The following is a 23830-nucleotide window of genomic DNA, read 5'->3' as shown; positions in this document are numbered from 1 at the left end:
AGGTATAAGGATTTGGGGCAATGACGGGACCGACTTGTTTTGATACTGTTGACCAATCTTACTTAGGTTTTCGTTTTATTTGATCGGCCACCATCGAAAGACTATTGGCCCACCAGCTTAGGTGTTTGACGAAATCTAACCTACGTGATGGCCCGAAACTTCTCAATTAGGCATAGTTCCGAGGAGATCGGTGCTTTAACGTCTTTTGGCACAAAAACAACATTGTTGTCTCTGTACTGGTATAACACCGGTTGGGCAGAACGGCAGCGTACCAAATCCGACCAAAACAGTATCTCGCTTCCGTGAGACCACAGGAAGATTTGCCCGTTGATGGTACCCGTCGCGATGTACGGCTGGCTCATCCTGCTGCACCATAGATAGCATAAATAGCCTGCCAAGAATCATTCCGATCATGATAAAAACAGCGATTTATTGATAAAATCCAACATGGCGGCCAAATCCAAGATGGCCATCGATTTTTTTTCACTTTGTTTTTAAGCCCTATCTCTCCTCTTTACAAAACTCTGTCGTTTGTAGTTTGTTTCATAGCAAATTTTGGAAATATCACAATAATTATATGAAAATTGTGAACCTTGCTACTAATAACTGATTGTTTTATTCAGCTAATGCCATTGCACACCTAATTTTATGAATGTTTCTTGTAGCATTTTTTCTCAGCTTTCCAATGGTGGTCTTATGGTAAATGAAAATCGGTTGGGGGACTCATGGTGAAAACGGCGATATAAACATTTTTGATAAAATCCAATATGGCGACCAAATCCAAGATGGCCGCCAAAATTTTTTTTACTCCATTTGAAAACCCTATTCTTCTTCTTTACAGAACCGGGCCATTTGTTTGTTTTTTCATGGCAAATTTATGAAATATCACATGATATAGATCTCAAGGTTTGCTCAAAATTCAACTTTTTTTGAACATGTTAGGCCCCTTGGCGAATGAGGGGTCCACTATTTCGAGGTATTAAAAGTGTAATTCTTAGTTTTTAACCATTTTCAACCTATTAAGAGCAAAAGTTCCAATATTTGAAGACCTCGTGTCAGTAGCGGGCCGTACGAGAAGTTTCAGCGCGCTGAAACGAGAATTACTCTAATTTTAATACTCAATGAGCACCCAGCGGAATTTATGATTCCTTTTAAGGGCCTCAAAAACCTGAAAATAAACTAGGCTACTGGTTGTAGTCCAGATTTATTTAGTATTGATTTTATTTTACATACGGTAGGTTGATACAGTTAGATTATATAATTACTTATATTGGTTCTTTGTTTCTACCGACGAAAAGATAGACTGTTGTCTACTCGGTCACTGCGATAGAAATAAGCAGTGCGTTGCCGACAGTCATTCCGGCAAATCTCGAAACTCAGGCTTCGTTTTACAGATCTTATGCATACAGAGGCAGAGCAATCTGCTTCTCACAACGATCAAGTGCTTTCGTTTTCTGTTCAACCGTTTCCTCTCCCTTCGAACGATGCCTGAATACTGTTTTCTCTTACGTCATCTCGCGCAGAAGCAGCACAACGACAAGCAGAGCTAATATTTTCTTCACACACTGGAGACACGAGACTTTTCGCTGCGTGTCCCAAAGAGAATATGCGATGGGCAATTATATGAACTGGAACGATTTGCTCTGTGACCTTGAGAGCATGCATTCGGTAGCGCTCCGGCAGAAAAAGAAAGATGAAACCAAACTGATGCTCACTCGCCGGCAAAGCAAAGCAGCAAAGCACTGCAAAAGTAAAACAAAACTCGTCGCGTCGGAGAAGGTATCATCCAACTGAGAGAGAGCAGGTCGATTCGGCTTCCAAGGATGGCACAATCACTTTGACTCAAATCACATTCATTTGACAGTACCGTCTCAGTCATGCAGAATTTGAAAAAGTTATATATGGGACGATTGAAGAACACGTTATTATCTAAAATTTTTCTGAAAAAAGTATTGCTGTATCTTTTGTTTTTTCAGTGCTACAATGCTAGTACCCCTTTAGTGACTAAGTGAACGTTCATTTAGTCACTAATAAGTTACTAGCATTGTAGCGCCGTAACTACAAAAGATACAACAAAACTTTATTCAGCAAAGTTGTAGATAATAACTAATTCTACATATGTCCCACATAAAGCTGTGTCAAATTTTGCTTGGCTGAGACGGTATCAGCAGGTATCAGCATCTTTGGCTCGAGCAGCACGTTCCACACAATCATGTGGAAGATTTGTGCCTTCATATGTGGCTGAGACGGTACTGTCAAATGAATGTGAATTGAGTCACAATGATCGTGCCATCCCGAGCAGGAGCGAAGAGCAAAGTAATATAAAACAATATCAAACTGTATTATATAATGGTATATTTTGTTATTGAATAGATATGGAGATACATTGATAACACATTTTGTTATTGAGTAGATATTTAAAACAGTGGTTGTAAGTTGATTGTAATAACTGATTTTGTTTTCATATCTTATTTTGGTCTTAAAATGATATTCGATATATTTCATTCAATTTCTTTTATTGATTAAGAGATTTTAGATTATAAATATTTTATAAAATGATTTTATAATATCTCACATACTACTGCATTTGTTACTCAATACCTTAATTATACTAAAATATGTTATTCTAAACTCTGAATACAGTCATGTTATTGCTTTGTTATTCAAATAACACAAGTAGTTATTCTTTTGGCCTGCAAGGAGTAAAATTTTGATATTATTTGTTGTTATTTTACCAACTATGTCAGCCAAAACAAGACCAAATTTTGAAATGAGTTATTCGATTTCCAATAACACATTTTGATATTATCTTGCTCTTCGCTCCTGCTCGGGATCCCTGTTGGTTTCTGTGCTTTGCCAATAAAACGCCGCGAATTGAGATTTGTAGCAGAGCACGGCAGAAGCCTGTCTTGTAACTAACCATTACCGGGTGTATTTTTTCTTTTCGTAGCGGTGTGTGGTGCGTATACGGGATGATAGAATTGGGAGAATAACACAAAATCAGATATTAAACTACCCAATATAACGGGCGGCAATTGTTTATTGAGTAAATTATTCGGGTACCAAACGAAAGAGAGTGGATGCGAGCCCTACCTGCCATTGCACGACGAGAGATTTTCCAGTTCATCCAATTAATTATTCTTCGCCTAAGACACTTTCTCGTTTTCCAAAATAGTTTATGTCATGACCACCGCCTATAAAGTCAAAATTGGAGTTGAATTTAAATTTCAAATCCGAATTGAATTGGGATTTAAAATGAAACAAATGAGAGACATTAAATAAGACATAAAATTTTACATGAACTTGAATTTACGAGAAATAGGACCTGAAATTTAACTTATAATCGGAGCTGAATTTGAACTTCATATTAGACATGTAATTTTACTCGAAATCAGAAATGGCCGAATCACGAATGGCCGAAACACAAATGGCCGAAATAAAAAATGGCATAATATATCTAATGGCCGAATCACGAACGGCCGAATCACAAATGGCCGAATCACAAAAGGCTGAAACACGAATGGCCGAACGTCATATTCGGCCAAAAACAATTACGGCCTTCAGCCTGCGCAAATGTATGGTATATGCTGTCCTTACTCGCTGCCGCTCGTTCAGACTTAACTAAGGGATAATCCTTACTAGTCAGCAAACCTAGGAAAATGCTTGCACCTAAATAGAAGTGGTATCGACGCTTCCGAAGGCGGGTGACCGGCGCACACTCGCAGCCTGCGGCCGCCTCGCCCTGAATCATCTAGGAAACATTTGCCATTGACACGTTCAATAGGCCTCGCACCCTGTAATAAACGTAAATAATTCGCGCTTAGGGGAACAAAGAATCTTTAATCATCTTTGCTCTATCTACCAAAATAAAAAATAAGACGCACAGTATGTCTTGTTTTTCTGATACTAAGGTACCCAATTCTACGAAAAGCTTTTCTCCTTCACCTATCAATGACGCGGATCATCACAGAGCTGCGAGAGGAAGAAATAGGGGGAATAGAGGGGAAAATTTTAAAGATTTTTCAGGGGATGTTTCAAATTTGCGGAGAGAAATAGATGAAAAAATTTATTCAAAATGTGTAAGGTCTCACAACATGAGCAATAAAAATGTTGTTGATTTGGGCATTCCGGGAAAATTCGGCCTTTCGTAATTCGGCCATTCGTGATTCGGTCTTTCGTGATTCGGCCATTCGTGATGCGGCCTTTCGCGATTCGGCCTTCTGTGATTGTTGTTGGAATTCGGCCATTCATGATTCGGCCATTTGTGTTTCGGCCATTCGGTACCAGCCCTAAAATTAAAATAGGAATTGAATTTCAAATTTTGCTTGAAACTGGGTTTGAAAATAGAGCTTAGTTATGGTTTATGGAATTGAACTCTAAATAGAATTTAAGTTTCACTTGATATTGAACTCAAACTGGAATTGGAATCAAATGGGATTTGAAACTGGACTTAAAACTAAGCTTGAAATTAAGCTTAAACATATAATTAAAATGAAATTAGACTTGAAATTTTATTTGATCTTTGACAAGAAATATGACCGAAGTTTTACTTCAAATTAAACTGAAAGTTAAACTTTGAATTGAAGTCGAAACTGAACCTGAATTTGGATAAAATAGTACTTGAAATTCGACTTAAAATTGAGATTGAAATTGCAATCAAATTAGACTCAAAATTGGCATGAAATTGAAATTTGAATTGTACTGCAAATTGGGCATGAAATTCGACATTGAATAGGACTTGAAATGGGACGTAACATACGATTCTAAATTGAATTTGAATTTAAAAATGAAATTGGACATGAAATTAGACTACCAACTGTACTTGAAATTGAAATTTTAGTTGTAATTGGACTTGAAATGCATCGAAAGTTTTTTTTTTTTTTTGAGACTAAAACTGTTTTTACGCAGTTAGTTTATTACTCGTAAAAATGTCGGATTATTAAATTACTATCTCCGTATTTCCTGGTTACGGTCAGTCTAGATCGGTAGTTTTCTACATTAAATTTTATAGAGATGATGGGGTTCCAGTGTGCCCCAGCCTAAACATGCCAGATTCCAATTTCAAGTCCAATTTAAAGTAAAAACTTTAAGTGAAAATTATTCCAAATTTAAGTACAATATCATGTTTAATTTCCGGCCAAATTCAAATAAAATTTGAGCTGCAACTATAGGTATAATATCAGGTTCAATTTCAACTCCAATTTCAAGCGTATTTTAAGCCCATTATCAAGTGCAATTTCATATCCAATTTTACGTCTAATTCAAGTTCAGTTTCAAGTCCACTTCGAGTCCAATTTGAAATCTAATCTAAGTCTAAAATCAAGCCAAATTTTATACCCAATTTCAAGTTCAATTTCAATTCCATTTTTGAAGTAAAGTTTTCAGTCTACTCCAATCGCATATCCAATTTTTAATTTAAAATCGAGTTTAATTTCAAGTCGAACTCAGTCCAATGTTGACGTTTAATTTCAAGTCCAATTTCAAGCAAAATGTCAAGTACAATTTCAAGTCCAAACCAAATCTAACATCAAATTCAACTTCATGTCCAATTTAAGTCCAATTTCAATTTAATTGTTATGTTCATTATCAAGTTTCATTTCAAGTCCAATTTATCGTGCAATCAATTTCAATGTCAAGTCCAATTTTCAGTTCATTTTGTTGTTGAACCTAAATTGATTCAATCTTAGGTCTAATACCAAGTAAAATTTGAACTTTATAATTTTGATTTTAAGTTTGATTTCAATTGAAATTTCTGAAATTGAAATTCTAAGAAATTGGAAGGGAATTTCATTGAATAATGTGCAGCACTTGGGACGAGGCAAAACTACCACAGGAACGAATGGAAGGAGTTTTTTGTCCTATCTACAAAAAAGGCGATCGATTGGATTGCTTTATTTATCACGGCACTACGCTGATCAACAGAAATATCGGGAGTACACCGTGCCCAGATTTCATATGTTCGTGGATTTCAAGGCAGCATTCGACACAGTCGAGCGCGGATAGCTATGGGATGCCAAAGAATGCTAGAGAACGTTCCATAGTGAAAACACATTGATCACCGGATAATTTGACAGTAAGCCCTAAACTTTACGCACAGTATAAATTTTCAAATAATCGAACCAGATCTGTTCTATTACAACATTAATACTCGGGTAGGACGTAACAAGACTTGAGGGGGTAAAAAGGAAAATTAGACAAAGGCAAGGTCAATGAAGCAATGCTTATAAGATTCGAAGTTTGTTGCGTTTTGCTAAGCTAGGAGATCCGCGGAGATAATCATAATCACATGTAATCCAAACATTTTAAAATGATTTTTTATTTATTTTTTCCCTTCGCTTGCGTCGCGGTTTCATTGAAAACTTAGAATTTTTCTCCCACGAAGAAGTGAAATCCATAAAGCCATAAAGTTTTAAACAAACTTTGGAGATTGGATTTTAAAGAAAACTGATTTTAATATGTATAGAACCAAGGCCCATGTTTTATGGAAACAAATTAAAATTCGTATTCGAATTGGCTTCGGATTTGACCAGAAAAAAAGTTCCGGAAGTGGGTCAGGCTAGGGTTTAGCAAATAAGAAACCCGACCATTTTAAGAGGGTAGTGCCCCATGACGTATCAAATGTTTACCCTGTGATAGTTATTGGATGTGGTCCGGGAGTAAAATTTGCTTACTCATCATCTGTTTTGTGGATTTCAAGGCGGTGTACGATTCAGTTAAATAAAATGAGCTGTGGCATCCCATGCTTGAACATGCAAATGTTTTCAGCAGAAAACTAGAAAAAGATTATCTGATGTTTTTTGCTTAATTTACTAAATACAAAAAAATATTTTGTTGGAAAACATCGCACAGAGTGAGTGGTTGAAGCGAATCAATGAAGTGATTGCAAGTTTGTGGTTTTCTTATTTAAAACAAAACTATGGAGACTTCTATTTCTAATTTGGTCTGTCTGGAACTGTTCTTAGCACGCGTCGAACTCGAAACTGTTTTTCAGGTACGATTCATGGTCGGGGATTTCTCATATGTTCCAAATTAAAATTTTCTAAGCTTTCCGGCTATCTTATAATGTTGATGACTAAGAATGGATAATCCATTTTACTTCCGCGCTGCAAGATAATGGTCGGGTAATAACTACTTCTCTTCAATTTTTTTTCGATGTTTTTTACACAAGTAGTTCATGTAAGAATGGAGTTTCTCATGGCTGATCTTTTTTTGTTTGTAAACAATTGCCCGAGAATGTTTTGTTATTTGATGCCTGCATGTTGTTTCCAAAACCAAATTTATAGGATGCTTATTGATTCTTTCACAGGAATAAACTTGGGATTTTATTCAAAATTATCCTACAGAATGGATCGATGAGTCCCAGAATTCCATGAAATTTGAAAAGCCATATTTAACAAATGTGACGATTCCTATTTTCCTCTAAAACTCCAAGAGATTAGGAACTAAGTATCATGAAACAAAAAACAATGAGAAGAGAGCCAATTTTTCCCAGCAATCCAGAAAATTTATAATCTAGAAAAGTGTTCCACAAAATTTTGTATGGTGGGGATAGCTTTTATGTTCTACCTCAGCTGCTTTGCAGAACTAACTTTACAATTCCACTATTCTCCATCAAACAAAATTCTAATGAACGACGACTGATTCGTTAGACTAGTGCCGTACATCAAGACTAGACTGGATGGCGTGTAGCATCCAATTCTTCCTAATAGAAACACTATTATGTAATTTAAATGAACCAGAGATAAACATGCTAAATTGGCCATAATAGTCATGCCTAATAAATAGCTTACATTCAAAGTAAAATTACCTAGTCTAAAAATCTTTAGGATATTTAAAGTGCACAAAAAGAAATAAATTGCGCAATTTTGTATAAGAAAGTAAAGATGAGACATAAACAACACACGATGATAATTTTTTCTCTAACATCTCTTCCACTTCGCAGGTCTGCAATGCCGTCTACGTCCGACTGAATTACACTCAACCCCTGTGCGCCTGTCCCCCTCGGTAAGCAAACATAGCTTTATCGTTTTGAGAGTTACACAAACAACCATAACCGTAGGAAATTCTTCCTAACCTGGCTCGAAATTGCATTTACCATAGCGGCCCACAGCGCAGGGTCATCGCTTCCAAGTGGTCTTTCCCCGGAACGCAATCACCGGGAATGACTGGCAATTTCGCGCCACAAGCGTCATGTGAATTAACTTGAGGCATAAAACACATTCTGCACAAACAAAAGAAGAATCTTAATAATGTACGAAATTAAAAATAAATTCTTAACGTGTATGTCTGGGCCCCGGGCCGGGACAGTACCTAGATACCTAGCAGCAAGCAGAATGCGTCTAACGCCTGGCGAACGAATCATGATGCCCACACGAACGAACGAATGACCCTTTCGCGGTCACGATCGCCAGAGCTAGGTTCAATAACATCTACCATTCCGAGGGCAATTTGGCCACCCATAACGACCACGACATTACCACCACCGGTCATAATCTATCTGCACTTTTTTGTTTCACGTTGTCTATATAGACAGTCTTAGGTTTTGCGTGAAAGTCATCTAGCAGCGGGAAATGTGCGCGATTTGTTGCGTGCATATACAGACGAAAATTGTTTGTTTTGGAAAAATATCACAAAAGGTTTGTTCTATATTCAAGGTGACTTTTTTAAATGGTTTAAAAAACTAATAATTTAAAATATAACTCGTGTTGTTCGGTTCTCAAGAACCGCTTATGCAATTTTCGTGAAAGTGAAAAACTAGAACAATTTATCATGATCTAAGTTTCGATTTCTATGTCCAATTTCTATATTCAAACCTATTCATGCCAGTATAGGTACAATTGTATATTCTACCTCTACTTTCTGTTTGAGGTTATGTCTCAAGCTTCGACAAGGTAGCCTTCGAACATTTCCTTTCGAAGGGTCAATACCGTCACGCATAAGACCCACCGACCTGGTGGTCTACATTTTTTCTTTTCTTTTCTTCTCCAAGACCACTAAAAGCACCATAAATTCCACCCCCTTTGGACACAACAGCAACAACCGTTGCGGCGATCGCAGTAACAACAACGCTTTTCAATTAAAAGTCTAATTACGATATTTTACCTTCATTATTGGTATTGGATTTGTTTCCCGTTCCCCGAACGGAACGGAATGGAACGGAACTGAAGCGTCTCCGACTTCGTGAACCTGAACAAAGCCCCCAACGCGTGCAGTGTAATTTCGTACTGCAGGGTCGAACCTCTCACGGTCGGGAAAAAGCATGACGATCTAGCTAGAGTTTTACTACCTATATCCAGAAAAAAACACAACTATTTTTTCCCTCGCGGAATCGTGATTGGAGAAATCAGTGTCCTTCCCCAGGGCCACTTCTCGCGGGCTCTGCGTTGGACTCTTAATTCGAAGTCGTTGTTCCTGGTAGGTGGCCATCAAAGCTTCGTTAGGTGTTTAGTTCTACGGATCCGCTTCCTACTTCGGTTGCTAGGGATGTTTCTTGGATAAACAAGTCTCTTTCAGTTTGATCTTCAGTTCAAAAAAGGTCCATCTCTACTACTTTACAAGTAAACACAGTGTAAAAGCGTGTTCAGCTCTACCTAGCAACAGACGCATTCAGTTCAGCTCCAAGTATGGTAATGGACATGTAAAATATGATCAGCTAGCCGACGTCGTCCTGCTTTGTGATACCTAATAATGCTACTGTTGTTGATGGTCAACAGTGCAGCGCCACCGAGGAGGAGCGAATGACGACGGCTGTTTCGCACACGAACAAACAATTTAGCATACGAGTCGTGATTATGTAAGAAGCAAATACCGGGGGCAACGATGCATCACATCCGATGCTGCTCACGATGTTACTATACCTACCGCCTACTTCAGTAATGGTAATTATAAATGTAGGTACACAACCAACTGGTCTTCTCTGCTCGAGGAAAAACCGGCAAGAAAAGCGCATCCAATGTTGTATTTCAAATTGACTTCATTTTAAATTGGTAATGTTATGATGTGAAAACATGCCAATGACGCCAGCATAAGTAGGTCACGCTACTTTGTTGCACGCCAAATTTAGTCTATCCGATTAGCATCTGTGAAAGTGGAAGTTTGGCTGTTTCAGTGCATGGGCACCAATATGTTCCGTTCAATTTAAGGTTTTCCCAAGCATCCATTAATATCGATTGCAAGAAATTACATGATAAATATCAGAAAATTGTCCAGGCTGTTCGACATTTTCCCATACACGCATAAGTTTAACAGCTCGCTTTCCGCAAGACTTCTGGCACTTCTGGAGGCTCTCGTCCCTAATCTGCGGCTTGCTTATCTTACCTCACCGACCTGCCAAACCGAAATATTTTTGGCGAGTTCGTCCACCATCTTCTGCCCTACCTTCTCAAGAACGGCTAACCTCAACCGTGACGTAGCCCCGTAAAACTACTGGCCCGGCATCTGCTTTGATTGTTTGCCTTGATGTAAGTTTTGTCACCCATCTCGACTCCTGGCGCAAATTTTGACTGCCGTGTTTTGTTTGTCGTTCCGGTTCGGTACCTTCCGGATTTTGAAAACGAAGAGGTCGACACGGAAATATCCACCATCTTCACCGCGTCACGAATCTAAAGTTTTGGTCAACACTTGAGCAGACTCAACATCTGCCACGCCTTCACCAGGTCAGCCGTCTTCGGTTTTCTGCTACTGCCTGACCGCCGCTGATTCTTCAGTGTCTTCTTGAATAACTTCGCCATCCGGGACATCGACGAATGATGGATTCCCTAATGTTGTCTGATCTATCTGTGGGACGCAGTCGAATTTATCATGACCGTATGCATAATTTTTTAGACGATCTGGTCTTGCTTAGATGCCATCTTGATAACCACTGATTGTAATAAAATTCTACAATTGATGAAGGGACGGTAGCGGAAAGAAATGAAAATTTTTTGGTGAAGGAGGGGAAAAGCGGAAAGGAAGGGGGGGTATTTGGTAGCTATGCTTGACAAGTAGTCATTTTGACTCCTACCTTTTGTCCAATGCTGGAAGGTGCATGAGTCGAACCAAGCTGTAATCTGAAATTATAACCGGATTCGAACCCACAACACCCGCCAGGGTGTGTGGTTCGCTGGTACTTGTACCTTTGAACCATAGAGGCGCTGGACAAAAGGAGACCGCAAAATCCACTTCTCAAGAATAGCGACGCGTTTGGTTGGGTTATCGACACATATTGTGCCGCTTCCTGCATCAATTGCAGATTACCACCGAGCGAGAAGTTTCTAACGCAGGGAGCAGTCGAATGTTACTCTTCTCCTCTTGAAAATCTGAGATAGATCTGAGGGCGGAGCACAGCAGTCCAAAAGGGCGAAAAGTGGAACTTTTTTTTCTAGTGTCTCTTGATTTCATTTTATCATTTATGGTCTTCAGCACTTTTGTTCGTATGAATATCCCCCTGAATCTAAAACTGTCAAAAGTTAGTCATCGCTTACTATAATGAAAACAGCAAAAAATAACTTTTTTGTGTTAGGAAATATAGACATAGTTTCTTCGGCAAAGTTGTACTTACTTTTTTTACTTTTTCGGCGACAATCCGCTTATCGAATCCATGCCGAATTCAGGAGCCATCTCCACATTACTCGGTCTTGAGCTGCCAATCTCCAGTCGTCCCTAACACCCGCTGTTCTAGCATCCTCGTCAACAGCGCTCATCCAACGGGTACGGGGTCGAAGTCGTCGGCCTCTGTCGGGTTCTCTGCTAAATATTGTTTTCGATGGTCTCTCATCCGGCATCCTTGCTACATGGCCAGCCCATTGTAGCCTGCCGTATTTTAGTCGCTTCACAATATCCGCATCGTTGTACACTTGGTATATTTCATATTTCATGCGCCTGCGCCATACTCCTTCGTCTAATATGCCGCCAAGAATTGACCACAGGATCCCACGCTCGAAAACGCCAAGAGCTCGTCGGTCGCTCTCTTACAACGTCCACGCTTCGTGGCCGTAGAGAACCACCGGGAGAATTAGCGCCTTCTAGTGCGCGAGTTTTGTACGGAGTTATAGGTTACGGGACCTCAGCTGGCTACGTAATCCGTAGAAGGCCCTGTTGGCAGCCGCTATCCGCCTTTTTACTTCACGGCTCACATCGTTGTCACATGTCACTAACGTACCAAGGTAAACAAATTCGTCGACCACTTCAAAAGTATCTCCATCTATCACCACCGCAGTTCCAACACCCGAAGGGCTACCACGCTCTTTACCAGCCACCGTATACTTTGTTTTGGAAGAATTTTTGATAAGCCCTTTCCCTCAGCTTCCTCCATAAGATGCGTGTACGCTTCTTCCACAGCTCTACGGTTAACACCGATGAAATCAATGTCGTCCGCGAACCCTAGGAGCATATGAGATTTCGTGATGATGGTACCGCTTCTCTGCACGCCGGCCCTTCTAATGGCACCTTCCAATGCAATGTTGAACAGCAAGTTCGATAGTCCGTCACCTTGCTTCAAACCATCTAACGTCACAAACGAGGCCGAAGTCTCACCCGCTATCCTGAGGCTTGATTTTGAACCATCAAGGGTAGCACGTATCAGCCTAATCAGTTTTGTTGGAAAACCATGTTCAAGCATAATCTGCCACAGCTCGTTTCGTTTAACTGAATCGTACGTCGCCTTGAAGTCTATAAACAGATGATGAGTCTGCAAGTTGAATTCCCGGAATTTATCGAGGATCTGTCGCAAGGTGAACATTTGGTCCGTCGTGGAGCGTCCCTCTCGAAAACCACACTGGTATTCGCCAACAAAGGTTTCCTGTAACGGCCTCAGTCTGAGAAACAGGATGCGGGAGAGAATTTTGTATGTAGAATTGAGGAGAGTAATTCCTCGATAATTGCTGCATTCGAGTCGATGGCCCTTTTTGTAAATTGGGCATATGACAGCTTCCAACCAGTCCGTAGGTAATTCCTCCTCAGTCCATACCTTTAGTATAACCTGATGGATTGCACAATACAGCCGTTCGCCCCCAACTTTCAAAAGTTCGGCGAGGATGCCGTCCTTTCCAGCTGCTTTGCCGTTTTCAGCTCTTTCGCTGCTTTCCTAACCTCGTCCAAAGTTGGTGGATCCACAGCTTGAACCATCAGCCTCAATCGTTATCCTGCTTCTGTTGACCGTTCCATCTTGTTCACCATTCAACAATGCATCGAAATATTGTTTCCAACGCTTAGCCACCTCCGATCTTTCGGTAATCTGGTTCCCCTCCTTGTCGTTGCACATAACAGGGGTTGGCACGGTCTGGTTCCTGATTCCGTTGATCGTATTAAAGAAGCTTCTTGTATCGTGCCTCTCGAAGCAATTCTCCGCCTCCGCAAGAACGCGATCCCAGTGCTGACGTTTCTTACGACGGTGAAGTCTCTTTTCGGCAGCTCTAGCATCTCGGTATCTCTCTCTGCTCTGGCGTGTCACAGTTGCAGCCAAAATGTGACTTCTGGCTCGATTCTTCTCATCAGTCACTCGCTGGCACTCTGCGTCAAACCACTCACTGGAAGTGGCTGCAGCAGTAGTACCCAACACTTCTCGCGCTGTAGTACTGATCGCGTCGTGGATGTGTCTCCACTGTTCGTACAGGTTCTCTCCGAGATGTTCACAGATCCGCTCACCAGTCTTCCGAGAGTACTCTGCAGCAACTGCCTCCGCTGATAACCGCCGAATGTTCAGTCATATCTTCCTCGTTGGCTTCAATTTGAATACGTTGGACAAGCGGGCGCGGATATTGCTTACTACGAGATAGTGGTCCGAGTCAACGTTTGGTCCCCGGAAGGATCGCACGTCTGCGACATCAGAAAAGTGCCGGCCATCAACCAGAACGATGGTCGATCTGAGAGCAGGCCTCTCCATTAGGTTGTTTCCAGGTGTGCTTCCGAATGTTTCATCGTGCAAAAAAGGTTCTACAGATAACCATTCCTCTGGCTGCAGTGAAGTTGATTAGCCTCAGGCCATTGTCGTTTGTGGTAGGATGGAGGCTTTCTCTACCAATAACGGGACGAAAGAATTCTTCACGTCCGACCTGTGCATTTGTATCCCCGATGACTATCTTTATGTCATGTCTTGGGCACTCTCCATATGTTCTGTCGAGAAGATCATAGAACGCCTCTTTTACGTCATCGGGCTTGTCGTTTGTCGGTGCGTACACATTTATCAGACTGTAGTTAAAGAATTTGCCCTTAATTCTCAACAAGCATAGACGGTCATTGATGGGCCTACACCTAATGACACGCTTCATTTGTTTTCCATGTAATATGAATCCGACTCCATGCACTGCTTTATCGCCGCCACTGTAGTAAATGTGATACTTGAATGTCGTGCCCGCAATAGGATCTACTGCGCGGAATTCGCGTTCTCCCATCTTCGGCCACCGCACTTCCTGGATGGCTGCAAACTCGACCTTCATCTTCTGCAGCTCTCTTGCCAGGATACCCGCGAGTGCCGGTTCAAGTAAAGTCCTGACATTCCAAGTACCAAGTTTCCAATAATCGTTGTCCTTTTTCTTTTGCCTGGGTCCATGCCGATTATCCGGTTGTAGTTCCTTTCCTGAATTTCTCCTAGCGAAAGTTGTTTAAGCATACTGCCTTACTGGGGCTGCAATGCCTAGTCTCGCGGACAGGGCTGCTTTCTTGGGTATAGCTGGCGAGACACAGCGTTTCATAAGTCAGCCGTCCGCTCCGGATCAGTCGCTGTTGTATGCCGCCCCTAACCTGGGATACAGCCGCATACCTGGTACGGAAACCGCGATCCACCGTGCAGTGGAATCGCCGTCGCAAGCCGCCCCTAACCTGGAGTCAGACGCTCACGGCTGGCAAGGCTGTTCCTTTTGCCAACACACTAAACAGATGCATGAGTGCCTCCTTCCCTGTCGGTATACGACCTTAGCTTCCACTGGGGTTGGTTACCCGATCTCCACCAAGGTTGCTCGTATTCCGACTGGTACCACGAGGAGGTAGGGAGAGGAGTTGCTGAATAAGAGGCTAATGACCACTGCGGGGTCTATTTTATAACTGCAGGTACGCGAGGTACCGATGTTACGCATTACCCAGCCATTTACCAGCCACAGAAAGCCAACTATATCTCGCAAATCATATGATGCAGATACTTAGTATCTTCGGCAAAGTTTAATGAAATTTAAAGTTCTACAACTTTGCCGGGTCCTTGGCGTGAGAGGCGTGAATGCTGAACACCACGCCGGGGCTGACCCCAATTTATAAAACTTCTCCTAAGATACCTAAGCTCGAAAACGTCAAGAAAAGCGAGAAAAGACTTTTGACCGCCTTTTTCCAAAATGGCCCCACTGTGCGTCCGTAGTATATAACTCACATTCAACGAGTAGGAAGAATCCAGAAGATTTATTAGATTTGTTCTCAGGAATACATACAATACAATTCACACATTAATGTCACACTGTTTTTTTTGTCGTCTGCTTCTCAGAGAGGACTGAATCGATTTGTGCGCTGTTAATCTCGTAAGTTGTAGATAATGTAGACAAACGATTTTAAAAGATTTATTGTCATGATTATCTTATCATGAAGTTATCCGCAATTTTTCATTAAAAATAAACAAACAGTTGAAAGTGCTGCTTAACAATATGTTTTGATTAGGTGCCAATGGGTTAACTATTGTTCAGAGAGGGCCAAATGGATTTAGGTGCTATTTTAAAACATCTTTCTTTTGACTTGTCAGCTGGTTTAACTTTTGTGCCAAGTATCAGTTTTTTGTCGATAGTCAAACGTTCTCCTCCAATTGTCATGATATTCTACACGGTTGATTTGGAACAATTCAACAGCCCAGCCTAAGTACGAGGGGATAGTCCAAGTTTTCCATAGCGAGCTTGTACAAACGATCCATCACGTACTTGTTCCGGTGACGGTAACTTCTTCCCAGTAATTAATATATAGCCATCTTCAGTTTATAATATTTTGCAATACTTCTAAAAAACACGATCATCATGATGATAAACTGTTTTACTTGATGGATAATTGGACACAATCTTTAATTCTGTAAAAACATCTCCGTATTTAGTGAGTGAGCTCAAGCACAACGTCCATGTCTGGCACAGAAAATAAACAGATCAACTTATTTCACTCTCATGTCACCCTGGCACGGTGAAATACTATCAGATGGTAAATAGAAAAAAATTCAATTTGCGTGCAATTTCTGTCTTAGCGGAAAAAAATCTAAAGGAAACTCCAAGACACTCTGTTAAAATCTCTTGCAATAAACTATTTAATTCTCCTATAGTCCCGTTGTAAAACATCTATCTCATGACCCGGCAAGCCGTCACACAAATCGGTCCTCGCTTCTGTATTCCGCGCCCATAGTTGATCGTTGCCGGTGTTCTCGGCCGATACCGTTCTAGCTCTCACAGTAGTCCCACTATCTGACAAGTCGTGACCGGTGATTATTCCGCGGTGTGTCCTCCTATGTACCGTCCTACAGACATAACGCCCACAGGCAAAGAACGTGCAGCAATTGTTGGATGGGATGCGATAATATGCATGCTCTAGCTCGCTTATTTGCATATCAATATCGCTATCGTCATCTATTTAGGTACATACACAGCTTCTGTTCTGCACAAATGTTGTTTCGGAGGCCGGAGGAAGAAAAAACAGGAAAACAGCAAGAAGAGTGCTTGTATCTGTCCAATTGCACGAGGCCGCTAAACCGGTGATATGTACCTACAAGTTGAAACAACAACGACGTGAATTAAAAGATAATCATAAACATAGAATGTAGAACTAGAACAAAATAACTTGTAGATATCCGGTGCAAACAGATAACCAAAAAGTTTACTAGAAAAATTGTTAAGAACGGATTGACTATAAAATACGGATGAGTCGTGAAGACCATTGGTCTCAATTTGAGAAATGTTTTAATTTAAATGCAATCCTACACTATAACTAAACGAAGGCAGGTACCATTACCTAGATCTTTTCACATGTGATTTATAGCTGGAAATCATTTCAACAAAATTAATGGTTTCTTTATCTTAAACTTATCTACAAAATACATCGAAAGGCAATTAAATCGCATCGAGTCTAATTCATGACCCATTGGTGAAATTAATCTGAAAGCTTTAATCGCAAGCCTCCATCTAGCCCGTTGCGGTGACGGCGGCGGCACGACCAACTCCGGCTTCAAGCGCCAAAGATAATCAAAATTACACCTTCTTCCTCCGGGCGGAATCTATTATACCGTGCGCGTTCGCACACACTGAGAGGTTGCTCCGCAAGCAGCCAAATCGAATCGACCGATCACGACTTTTCCACACGCGTTAAGCAGCACCGATTTGCTCCCTATTTTGAGTTCATTAGGTGAACCACCTCGGCAGGCATGCAGGCAGCCAATGAATGAGTCTCGCGGGACCCGAAAGGTCCGGCAAAGGAAGTGGCGCAAAATGCTTCCTGACTTCCCACTCTAAACGGTGCACATAACCTAAACCTTTCGTATTTGTGCAGCGAAGGTTGCGTGCCATTTCAATGTCAGTGCGCCCTCTGGCTATCGTGCACACAAATCAGCCGAGAAAGTGTAAAAATGAAAATACACCTCCGTCTTTCCCTTTCGACCACCGTCCTCGACCGAAAGCAGCAAACTCGGCGTGAAAATGTTGAATGGCTGGAACGAAAAAAAAACACAGAACAATAACAAACATAGCAACGGATAGACTCTTGACTGTTTTTCTCACGCTTCATTGTTGTTTACATTTATGGCGATTGCATTAGGCGAGGAACGTATATATAGTTTGATGCGCGACGCCTTCTACGACTGTCATCGTTAGAGAGACTAACCGGAGCAGTGACATCTGTCGGGCTGGGGTTTCATGCAGGCAGGCCTGCACGCTAAATTTCAGAAACTCCGGCACGCAAGCCAATCCAATCCAAGCAATCGTTGGACCGCCAAACAAGCGTGGCGGCCGGTCATGAGCCCGTGTTTAAACAAGATTAACGCTATAATTGAGTCGATTAATGAACCGTCGTATGTTACCACGAAGAAAGTCGCCGCTTGACAGCGCGCTGTGGGAACGGTTCATTTATCACAGCATGGAATAGTAAGTACAGAGCCACCAAATTACACTAGTACCAGAGTTACGTGCCGATCACGTCATCTGCGGCGGCGGAACCAGAGTCATTTTGTTTCGGCGGTGGCAGCGGCAGATCTCGGAATCTAGTCAGGACAGCTCATGCTATATCAAGAACTTGTCTTCATTGTACTCGGTCCTGGGCTATCTGTCACCAATTCGTTGAGCGTCTCAGCATACGCAAGTCGGCCTTAACCCGGTCCTGGTGCCGGTAGGATTCTTAAAGAAAACGAATTTCACCGCACAGTCATCTGGCATGGGAATCTTTCCACGCAGTGCCCGCTGCTTGTGGTTCATACGCCTTCACCACTCTCTACCTTCCGGCTAGACTCCGCCAAAAATAGTCCGCAAAACCTTGTTTAAATATAGCAAGTGCACGTATGTTTTCTGTAGGCAAAGTTTCAGTCTCAAGGCCGTACAGGGCTTACTTGCCTTCTTCAAGCAGCATAAAGGGTGTCCCACATCAAATTGCACCACCGAAGAAACGCTGTGGAAAATTATCTAACTGACCAATACTGTTCAAACTTTCAGAAAATAAAATTAACCCATTAGTAAGCTTTTGGCATATATATTTCAATCAACTTCACCGTATGCTCGCACCTTACGCTTAACTCCACTCAAAATGTTTTGTACAACGTCTGGCTGCAGCTTCTTCTGTACTTTTTCTTCATGTCTTCCTCAGATTTGACTTCGTTGGGATGCTTCCGTAGTGCCTGCTTCATAATAGCCCAGTATTTTTCGATAGGCCTTATAGTTCCGGTGACTTGGCGGGGTTCATATCCTTGGGTACGAAGGTAACCCCGTTGGCTTCGTACCACTCCAGGACATCCTTTGAATAGTGACATGAAGCTGCCCGTTGCCACATGAGCAGGTCGCTTGCCAAATCATGTATTTCTTGGCAAATTTTCCAACTTCCTCCGGCATATCAAACTTGTGCTAGGCGGTGAAGTACAGTGGCCCCGGAAGCTGCCGGAAGTCCGGTTTAACGTAAATCTCATCATCCATGATGAAAAAGTTGAGGATTTTCCAGTTGTTTGCGCAAAATAAATTCGTGACGTTGCTTTTTGGGTGACGCCATTTTTTCCAATTTTCGAAAAACTGACCGTGAATAAATACAGTGTAAATAATACACTCTAAACTACTTCTACCCAAACTTTGCAGATATAATACCCAATGGGTAATTTTCTACAGCGTTTCTTCCGTGGTGCAATTTGATGTGGGATAGCCTTTAGAGTAGGGGTGGTTCTCGCTGAATCAAAAATTGCTCCACTGTATTCAGTGCTGGGCTACTCATCGGCAATTTGTTGAGCGTCTCGACACACGAAAGTCGGTTTCAACCTGCTCGAACCATTTAGCACGTTGGGCTCCTCTGTTCCTGGTGCCGGTGGGGTTCAGCAAGAGAACGAATTTCGCTGCACAGGCATCCGGCATCCTTGCGATGTGACTGACCTACCGCAGTATCCTAACTTTCGCCTGGTGTGCGATGGAAGTCTCTCTAAATAGTGCCTACAGCTCACGTTTCAAACGCCTGCGCACAGTGGTCCAAAAGGGTGAAAAGTGGAACATTTTTTCTAGCGACTTTTGCTTTCATTGATAGTAATACAGTGGATCCCCGCTCGTTTGAATGATTCCTCATGCAAACTAACGGGGTTAGTTTTTAATTTGAACAACTGGTAACCCTAAATATGCTGGAACTTGTATGAACTGGCTGCCCTGCTCTTTGTTATTGTTTTGGTGATTTGATTCAGTTGACAGTTGCAAGCAGCGAATATTTCATTCTCCGATCGGATTTCTACCATAATCGTTGGGAAAACGCAATGTGAAACAGATTAAACACGCTAGATCAGCACAAAAAAATCGTGTTTATGTGCATTGTCTGCATAAGCAAATGATGGCATATTGAGAATGACGTTTGAACCATTTTTAATTTGCACGTCGTGCAAACCAACGGGGTTCAAATTAAAAAGTGTTCAGATTAAAAACGGTCAAACGAACGGGGGTCCACGGTATAGTGTCTTGGTTACTTTTGTTCGTAGGAATACGTCCCATAATCTGAAAGTGCCAAGACCAGCCATGGATTACTATGACAGAAATAAAAAATAACTTTTTGTGTTGGGAAGCATGGACATAGATTCTTTAACAAAGTTGCAGAAAATATAAAAGCAAAAGCAGCTCTATCAAGTGCAGGTATATTGAAAATTTTCTTTGAAAGTTTTTTAAAATTAGTTGTTCAACTATTGTTGGTCGCATTCTACATGAACACATTGTGCTAGGCAAAAGTACTCAAAACATACGTTTTTGTAGAAGTCCGCAAAGCTCTTTGACATTTACTTGCACTGTTATCGCTTTTTCAAGCTTACTTTTTCTTCGCTTGACGCGCCTAAAGGGTAAAATGGGGCAAGTGGTCATATGAAATCAGTGCTTCTCCTTGAAGTCTAGATCAAATACTACCGATTTTATAAGCGGCGCTTGTCCCCACCATCCCACATTATAGTACGGCAAGCATATATTTAATGTGTTTTGTATACGGCATAAGTTTGATGCACGCACACTGCTACACTCTTTTATAAAACGCAAAAGAACAACTAAATGCATAGCTTTTATAAACTTCTACAACATTACCAGCCTTGAAAAAGAAAGGAAAATAATGCGTTATCAGAAAGGTTGCAGCAATTACAAATATCAATATGCTACCCGTACTCTAATAAAGGTAAACGGTCAAGGTGAAATGCTGATTCCATGTCCCACTTGTCCGTTTCTACCCTAAAGCTGGTAATGTTAAAGAAAAGCAAAACTAAAATAAGCGCAAACTTTGTAAGGAAAGATCCTAGAGATTTGCAACCTTCTGCAAAAACATGTGTTTTGCATGCTTCGATAATTATCTAGAACGATGTGTTCTTGTCAAATGCAACCAACAAAAGTTAAGTACGAAAAACTAATTTCAAAGAACTTTTTAGGAAAATGTTCCAAAGCTCTGTACCCGATAGAGATAGAAATGCTATTTTTAAGCAAAGTTGTTTGCCTTTATATTTTATACAATTTTGATGAAGAGACCAAACGTTAGTAGAAATCCGTAAACGTCGACATGCACCACCGAAATTTTCATCAAATTTCACGGCAAATTTTGCCGAGTTTTTTAAGTGTGTATAAACAAAAAAGTGGCTGTGTATTGAGCCTATACCGAACGCTGAAATACATCAAACATATGCTTACCGCACGCTCGTATGGATAGGTAGTGACGAGCGACACCTATACAAGTTTGTAGTACTTGACCTAAGCTTCAAGGCGAAGCTCTGATTTCTTATATCCACTTGCCCAATTTTATCCTAAACGCTTCTTGTGAAGCTAAGAAAGAACTAAAGTTTGAATATGCGATAATTTAGCAAGTAGAGATTTACGGTATTCTACAAAAATGTGTGTTTTGAGTGCTTTGATAATTGACTAGAACAATGTGTTCTTGTAAAATGCTAGAGCTAAGTATGAAAAACTAATTTTTAAATAACTTTCTAAGAAAATACTCTATAGTTCTGCACCCGATAGAGATAGAAATATCATTTATTAAGCAAATTTGCTTATTCTTACATTTTCTACGACTTTTCCCAAGCAACCATGTCTGAATTCCTAACACACAAAATTTATTTTTTTTATTTATATCATGGTAAGCCATGACCAACTTTTAACACCTTCAGATTATGGAGAATATTCGTACGAACAAAAGTGCTGAAAGCTCGACATGCTAAAATGAAATCAAAAGACGCTAGGAAAAATGTTCCACTTTTCACCCTTTCGGACCACTGTGCTGCGCCATTCTCCGCTTTCCGTTTGTATTCCGCCAAGAATACTGGCTTTAGTTCTGAGATGGTCGCATAATGTATGCAAAAGGGTTGATTATGCGACCTTTTGAAAACTAAAGTCAGAATAGTCCACAACACCTTTTGTTCAAATACGACATGTGCACGTATGTCTTCCGTAAGCAAAGTTACAGTCTCAAGTCCGTAGAGGACTACCGGTATGATTGGCGTTTTATACATGCTTGCCAGCTTTGTGCGGCGCCGTATGCTGCTTGATCGAAGCGTGTTGTGGAGGGTAAGGTAAGCTTGACTTCCAGCTTGAATGCGTCGTTGAATCACCCTTACTTTACTTACTTATTCAGCCGAGAGCCGGGGTGGCTCTTGCCGTATCAAGAATTCCTCTCCATTGTACTCGGTCCTGGGCTACTCGTCGCCAATTCGTTGCACGTCTCGACACACGCATGTCGGCTTCAACCTGGTCGAGCCATCTAGCACGTTGTGCCCCTCTATTCCTGGTGCCGGTGGGGTTCTTGAAGAGAACTGAATTCACTACACAGTCGTCCGGCATCCTTGCGACGTGGCCGGCCAACCGTAGTCTCCCATCTTTCGCCAGGTGTACGATGGGAATCTCTCCAAGCAGTGCCTGTAGCTCGTGATTTATACGTCTCCGCCACTCTCCGCTTTCCGTCTGTACTCCGCCGAAAATAGTCCGCAACACCTTTCGTTCAAAAACGGCAAGTGCACGTATGTCTTCCGTAAGTAAAGTTACTGTCTCAAATCCGTAGAGGACTACCGGTCTGATTAGCGTTTTGTACATCGTCAGCTTTGTGCGGCGGCGTATGCTCCTTGATCGAAACGTCTTGCGAAGGGAAAAGTAAGCTCGATTTCCAGCTTGAATGCGTCGTTGGATCTCCTTACTCGTATTATTGTCGGCGGTGACCAGAGATCCCAAATATACGAACTCATCAACCACTTCCAGTTTATCGCCGTCAATAGTCCGTGGGAGGCAAACGTTACTTTCTCGAGAGCCTCTTCCTACCATATATTTGGTTTTCATCGCATTCATTTGTAACCCTATCCTCCCAGCCTCCGTTGTTAGTCTGGCGTAGAATACCTCCGCAGTCCCACGGTTTCTAGTAATGATGTCGAGGTCGTCTGCAAAGGCTTGGAGTTGGCTACTCTTACTGAAGATCGTTCCCCTCGTTTCGATGCCCGCTCGCCGGATCACACCTTCAATAGCGATATTGAATAACATACAGGACAGTCCATCCCCTTGCCGTAACCCTCTGCGCGATTCGAAAGGGCTTGAGAGTGTCCCCAAAACGCACACGTAGCACATCACTCCTTCCAGAGTAGCTTTGATCAGCCGCGTCAGTTTGTCCGGAAATCTGCCATAGCTGTTCGCGTTCAACGGTATCGTATGCTGCTCTGAAATCCACGAAAATCTGATGCGTGGGCACGTTGTACTCTCGACATTTCTGAAGGATTTGTCGGAGAGTAAAAATTCGATCCGTAGTAGCGCGGGCTCCCATAAAGCCACCTTGTAGGTGGCGTTGACCAGCGTAATGCCGCGGTAGTTACAGCAGTCTAGCCGGTCGTCCTTTTTGTAGATGGGGCAGACTACGCCTTCCATCCACTCCTCCGGTAGTTTCTCTTTTTTCCAAATCCTTGAAATTTGAAGAGTTCTGCCGGATGTCGGTCCTTTTCGGCGGCTCTATTATTCTTCAGCAGACCGATTTCTCGTCGGATCTCTTCGAGATCGGGAGCCGGTACGCTGTTGTCGTTTGTAGGTAATCCGAGGTTAACTTCCATTGCGTCTCCTGCTGTTATATCGCCGTTGAGGTGTTCATCGAAGAACTGCTTCCACCTGTCGACCACATTGTGCTCGTTTGTGATTAGATCCCCTCGCTCGTCCATACACATGTCTGGATTTGGTGTGTGGGCCTT

At 41.7% G+C, this 23830-nt stretch overlaps 1 protein-coding gene across 1 annotated transcript in view; it reads left to right on the top strand.

Moving 5' to 3' along the window:
• The window catches only part of LOC128741359 (uncharacterized), a 74462-nt gene that overhangs the window by 27773 nt on the left and 22859 nt on the right, over positions 1 to 23830 (top strand). The window contains exon 3 of the mRNA XM_053837136.1: positions 7943 to 8004. Within this exon, the coding sequence (XP_053693111.1) occupies positions 7943 to 8004 (62 nt within the window). The remainder of the gene's footprint in view (positions 1 to 7942; positions 8005 to 23830) is intronic.

This window comes from Sabethes cyaneus, chromosome 3 (assembly GCF_943734655.1).
Source record: "Sabethes cyaneus chromosome 3, idSabCyanKW18_F2, whole genome shotgun sequence".
NCBI lineage: Eukaryota > Metazoa > Arthropoda > Insecta > Diptera > Culicidae > Sabethes > Sabethes cyaneus.
Note: the sequence above shows the minus strand (reverse complement) of the source record. Positions and strands in the feature narration are given on the sequence as shown.